This window comes from Myxocyprinus asiaticus, chromosome 34 (genome assembly GCF_019703515.2).
Source record: "Myxocyprinus asiaticus isolate MX2 ecotype Aquarium Trade chromosome 34, UBuf_Myxa_2, whole genome shotgun sequence".
NCBI classification, from domain to species: Eukaryota; Metazoa; Chordata; class Actinopteri; order Cypriniformes; family Catostomidae; genus Myxocyprinus; species Myxocyprinus asiaticus.
This window is the reverse complement of record NC_059377.1, coordinates 7,815,177-7,821,861: the sequence shown is the minus strand read 5'-3', so window position 1 is coordinate 7,821,861 and position 6,685 is coordinate 7,815,177. Positions and strand designations below refer to the sequence as shown.

Genomic DNA, 6,685 nt, shown 5'->3' with positions numbered 1-6,685 from the left:
TTACCTTTAATCACTTCTGTAGCCCTTCCAGTAGCAGTGAGGAGTGAGATGGCAAGTAGAGAGAGCAGGTCAGTCAAGAGCAGAGTGCCAATCATAACAGTGGGCGTGTACTGTCAAGTCTTAAAGGAGAAGCAGCACCAAAACCGAGCGTTTCTGACAGAGGCTTAGAATGAGGGTGGAAAATGATCATTTTTTACAAATATTTGACTGTTTTTTGTGCAAAAACACTTGACTAATATTATAAGTTAACCTTAAGGAACATTTAAAAAAATAAAACATGGCATGTCATGACCCCTTTAAAGTAACTAAATTGAGCACTTTAGTCAAATTAATTTACAATATGATTCACTATAATTTCGATAAACTGTGACTGTATAAAAACATAGCAAGGCACCTGCATAGCATTTTAGGGCATCATAGGTGTGTTCTGAGACAGCTCTGTATTTTTCGGGGAAGCTCAGAATACACCAAAAATCAGAAGCACTAATGAGTGCGTTTACATGCACAGCAATAAGCTAAAAACTACCAAAAAAGCAAGAAAATTGCATTTGCAAGAGATTTTAAATAATCTGGTTATTCTCTGATTTGAATGTCAAAATGTAAGCCGTCATGCATACAACACTTTGAATGAGCCAGTAAGAACACTGAATGAGTCAATAAGAACACCGATAAAGGTGTTTACAAAGCAGGGTAATGATACAAAACCAACATATGCCGATCGTTTTATTCTTGAGCTGTTTATAAACATCCCCAGATAAATGAAAACCAGTTATGTTGTTTACATGACCGCGAAGTCGTCTTATTAAGCACAATCGGTGTAATATCATACACGTACACGCGCACAATGATGCCCAAAAACACTGTTTAGGGAGACATTACACAAGGTCAGTGCTCAGAATGGAATACTAGCATACTGCACAGTATACTGTATACTGCATACTTTAAAACATAAGTGAAACAGAACATAGGGTCTGAGTTCTTACTATTTCTGTTGTATAAAAATATGATAGAAATAGTAAAGGTAGTATTTGAGACAATATGCAAAGATAAATGTTGTATCACCTAGCAGGGCCGTAGCTAGTGGGGTGAAAGGTGGTAACGATTCTAGGGGCCCAAAGGAACAGGGGGGCCCACAACTGTATTATTTTAATAGGAAAGGGGCCCAGAGCAATATATAGTCAAGGGGCCCAGAATCCCCTGCGGCCCTGTTCCCTAGCACATTACATTGTTTTCACATGATCTCACTACGTTGCATATTTAAAGGAGTAATTCACCGAAAAATGAAAATGTCATCATGTACTCACCCTCATGTCACTGGAAACCATAGGACTTTCTTTCTTTTGCGAAACACAAAACGAGATGTTTTAGTGAAAATCCCCGTCATTAAAATGTCTTTTAAATACAATGGCAGTTAATAGTGCCTTACTTTAAAGTTTAAAAAAGGACCCAAAAGTATCATAAAAGTAATCCATATGACTCATACATCATATTACAAGTCTTCTGAAGGCATACAGAATTTAAACAATTTTTTCAGTGAAAATCTCGATGTCCGTTGCGCATTCATGAGCAGTGTTGGGTAATGTTACTTTTAAAAGTAACTTGTTAGAATATTGTGTTACTCCTAAAAAATTAATTAAAATGTTACTTTTTATGGAAAGCAAAGCATTACGTTACTTTTACGTTATTTTTGCATTACTTTTTTCTCACTACCACTCTCTTTTCTGCTATGCTATGCATTCCATACAAACAAGCCATGCATTGCATACAAGAGACATTACAGGTCATGCTAGCTACTGTACAACAGTAGCATGGGGAGCTGTAACACGGAGCAGTTCGGCTGCATAAGTCAGTGAACTGAGCGAGTATTTCACTCTGTGTATCATGTCATAGCCAGTGGAAGACTAGTCCTCTGCCTAAACGCGTTTACTGATTGTTTTATGCGGCGTGTATTTACATATGAATCAATAACATTTCACTCAACCGAATGTTGAATGTTAAATGCTTTAGAGCAGTTCTGATGCAAACTGAACCTAGAAGTTACATGCAACTTTAAAACAATGCACTTTGGATGCACAAAAGTCAGCGATCATTCCAAGTTGTATGTAACTGTATAATCATGCCTTGGCCACTGGAAGACTTCTCCGGCTTATGCCTACATGAATCAATCCTGAGAATCAAAGTTTCACTTACCCGAATATTACATTTTTGACAAAATGTTGCCTTATGAGGACACATTTCTTAACTCTTACTATTATTGTCATGACAACAGCAAAGTGTATGATGGCTGCTCATTTAAGCTCCAGTGCACAAAAAAATCAACCACTACAAATGATGAGTACAACTGGATTCCACTGATGCGTTCAGGTTTACGTTCCTTTACTAGCAATATTTTGCAGTTTTTAAAACATAAATTTCAGGGTGGGCAAAAAGAAGACTTGTTGTGCTCTGCCCATCACTGATAAGCATGGCTCATACTCTCTAGAACTACAATACCCATCATACACTACGTCTCCTCTCCGAAGTTTGCATACTTTTACTCCTGATTTATCACAATACAGGGAAAGGAGAGGTGTACAAAAGCAATGCGTTACTTACTTAAAAAGTAACAGATGTTATGGTCTAAAATAAAACAAAAATTGCGTTACTTTACTTTTTACTAGAAAAACACAAAAACAGAACACAAAACAGTCTATAACTCACAATTATATAAAAGTGACATATTTAACCTTAATAATAATGATATACAAACTGACAGAAGGACGTTTTGAGTCAGCTAGGCAGCCTGCATGCTGTCTAATTTAGACTTTTCCACAGTGTTGTTCTGTATTGTTATGTTCCTTGTTGTTATGATGAACAAAACAATTAATAAAGGGCTATAATTGGGGGCCTGGGTAGCTAAGCGAGTATTGACGCTGACTACCACCCCTAGAGTCACGAGTTCAAATCTAGGGTGTGCTGAGTGACTCCAGCCAGGTCTCCTAAGCAACCAAATTGGCCCGGTTGCTAGGGAGGGTAGAGTCACATGGGGTAACCTCCTCGTGGTCACGATTAGTGGTTCTCGATCTCAATGGAGCGCGTGATAAGTTGCGCGAGGATCAGAGAGTAGCATGAGCCTCCACATGCTGTGAGTCTCCGCGGTGTCATGCACAACGAGCCATGTGATAAGATACGCGGATTGACTGTCTCAGAAGCGGAGGCAACTGTGACTTGTCCTCCGCCACCCTGACTGAGCTGAGAAACTACGCCACCATGAGTACCTACTAAGTAGTGGGAACTGGGCATTCCAAATTGGGGAGAAAAGGGGATAAAAAAATAAAAAAATAAAAAATAAAGGGCTATAATTTATTTTTATTTTTTCATTTAAGAACACAGAACAGTGTAAAACATACAATTACATAAAAGTCACATGTGCAAACAATATTTTACATGAATTAACCCTTGTGCAACCTTAGGGACATTTCTGTCATTTTCATTTTTGATTTTTTTATCATTTTGGCTGTGTTAATGCCAATGGCATACATTTTGCCAAAGGTGTGTATTTTCTGGGGAATTTTGATATTTCAACCTCAGTTCTTATAATCCATCTATAATACACTGTGTACACAAAATAGTTACACTCAGGACCTTAAGGACAAAAATGTCCCCATTGAAACCTATTAAAATGGCACTATTTGATCCCAGTGCCATTAAAGCATAACATCATGAATTCTATTATATTATGCTTTCATTCCTGAGCCCTGGCTTCAAAATTTAAATTTTTTTATATTTTCCACCAGATGGCACCATTTTTCTCATGTTTAGCCTATGGAGCAAATACATGCTTTTTTCCTATTTTCCTATTTCAGGACTGATGTTGGTTAAAAAAAAATCTAAGTCAGTGAAAGTGGAAAATAATATTAATATATAGTATTTTAATGGCAGTTTTTTGATGCAGACATTTTTGTCCTTTAAGGTCCTGAGTGTGTTTTTTAATTTTTTAATTTTTTAATTTTTTAACTGACGCTGCACAAAAAAAAAAAAAAAATAATGCATCAAAATCAATGTTGTTGCTAATCATTGACATATCCCAGAACGTGATAATCCCCCCCACCAAAAAGCAAATCCCCTTAGCATTTAGTATATGGAAAATAATTATTTTTTTGTGTTTTTTAAATAAAAAATAACAGTGACATTATATAAACAAACTAGCATTTAAAGGGTTAAAATCCTGAAAATGAATGAATATTTGGTAGTTATGATCAGAACTGATGTTGGTGAAAAAATGAACTCATTGAAAGTGGAAAATAATATTAATATATAATATTATTATGGCAGTTTTTTAACTCAGACATTTTTGTCCCCTAAGGACCTCTGAGTAACTTTTGTTTATTGACGCACAAGGGTTAAACTTGATCGATACATATAAAACCGGAAGGAAGGGGGAAACAGCCATTAAAATACTAATGTAAAGTAATTCTGAGTATATGCGCTTGACAGATCAGTGTGAGAGGTGTAGCGCCTACAGCTACGGTACACTGGTGGGCTCAAACCTCCTCCTGCAACAAAATCACAACACACGCTCAACTGCGCTGTCAGTGTGCGCTCGGATCACATCACAACCACACAGAACTTAACCCTCAACCAGACGAGTCCAGATAAACCCTGACTGGAGTCAGACACACACTGAAACACACCCGTGTGTTAAAGAAAACGCGTTTATCAGTGTTTGGATGAATCGCAGTGTTGTTTGATAATCTCGAGTCCAGCGCGCGGAGCAGGAATGTCCCGGAGGAAACAGAGCAACCCGAAGCAATTCAAACGTGAGTTTCACACAGCGGGATTTATTCACATTTTTTTCCTCAAACCGGATGATTAGAAGTGTAGCCTACTTTATAAAAGGTTTAATTTCGCTTATTTGCCTAAATGTTTTATTTAAAGATATTTTGGTAACACTTTACAATAAGGTTCCATTTGTTAACATTAGTTAATGCTTTAGGTATCATGAACTAACAGTGAACACTATATTTTTTACAGCATTTATTAATCTTTGTTAATGTCAATTAATAAAAATAAAATTGTTCATAGTTAGTTAGCTCATAGTGCATTAACTAATGTTAACATATACAACTTTTGATAAAAAAAAAAAATGTATTACTATATGTTGAAATTAACGTTGATGTAGAAGTATTGTTCATTGTTAATTTATATTAACTAATGTTAGTAACTAATGTTAACAAATGGAACTCTCGTGTTTAGATGAAGTCTGAAAATCAAAGATTTGTTTTTCTTTTTTTGCATGAAACACCCATTTGAAATGTGCAATATCTATTAATAATTCATTTTCTGCAGCTAGAGAAACAGAAAAAGTTAGAAATGTATTATTTTTGATGTATAATCATATATGTCAAAAGAGTTTTCATCTAGGATTTCAGAAATAATAGGTGGTAATATGTAAACCATGACTTGTTTAATTTCTTAAATGTTTGAGAAATGACAAATTGGTCTCATTTTTAAAGATTAACATCCTGAGAATAACCTAATGCAATGTTTAAAGTGGAAATAACATAAAACGTTTTACCTAAAAGCTTCTTTACAATACGACACAATTCAAAATACGATTTTTATATGGAATGCAGTAACACTAACAACAGATAAAAGGAGCTGTTCAGGGATCTCACTGCTTGTAATCTAACACAATAAGAGTTCTTTAAAAGAAGTTCATTCAGTTATCTATCCATTACATTTTCAGCATCCTACTTATCAGCATATTTAATGTTTTTGTAGAAACTGTTTACATAGCAGTCCAGTCATATCAGCTCAAATCATGTCTGTTTTCTACTTTTCAAGGTCTGCATGATACAAGAGGCAGTTTGTGCGATATCTCAATCGGCAGACGTGTCCCACATTTTTCTCGAGTGATTTGAAACAGTACAGTGGTATGCAGCAGAGTATTGTTGAAATTGGCTTTAAACTCATTTACTGTAGACTAAAGAGCGCAGCTCATGCAGCTGAGCCACCTGCTCATAGCAAAGGACAAAGAGGTTGTTACGAGTTGAGGCACTGTGCTTTTTTTACATTTCGATCCCAATTGAATACACTTTGCCCTGTTATCTGAACCTAAGCGATTCACCCTGGATTTTCATATTTTGCCTATTCCATTCTCTGGGGTGCCCTCTGTGTGGGAGATAAAGCCAGAGTACTGAAAGAGCTCCATTAATTTGCCCCGATGACTGTGGAGATAAGGCTAGATAATGGGCTAGATAAGCTGTGGAAGATATACCATCAGAGACCCCATTATTACCATTAGAATTCCAGCCCAGCAGTCTGCTCCAGCCTGATAATCCCTCCCCCCATCCTCCACTTCGGATGATAAGACAAGGAATAGTCAGTCCGCACTCTCTTTATTAGCCCATCTGGATATTCTGATAATAAATTATGTATTTTCTCTTCTTCCACTACTTTAGCCCTATTGAAAGATCTCTCTCTTCTTATGGAGAGATAAAAAGGGCATTTTGGGTTATCTTTTCTTCCTTTGCCTGCCCTCCCTCCCCCTCTGGTCATGTTTAGGGTTTTTTTGTAATAAGAGTTTGATGGTAAAGGGAGATAGGATGACCAAGGTGTCTGGGTGGGAGAGTAGACATCATTGGTATCAGGGCTGCATCAGCATCAAGGCTAGTACCAGCTGTTCATCTCACCCGGTTATCAA

The 6,685-nt window shown here is 36.6% G+C and overlaps 1 protein-coding gene across 1 annotated transcript in view; it reads left to right on the top strand.

The window, feature by feature from the left end:
- The first annotated feature begins 4,555 nt into the window (after window positions 1-4,555).
- LOC127424834 (zinc finger protein ZFPM2-like) overlaps window positions 4,556-6,685 on the top strand; it is a 112,849-nt gene continuing 110,719 nt past the window's right edge. The window contains exon 1 of the mRNA XM_051670292.1: window positions 4,556-4,799. Coding sequence (XP_051526252.1) covers window positions 4,760-4,799 — 40 coding nt within the window. The 5' untranslated portion in view covers window positions 4,556-4,759. The remainder of the gene's footprint in view (window positions 4,800-6,685) is intronic.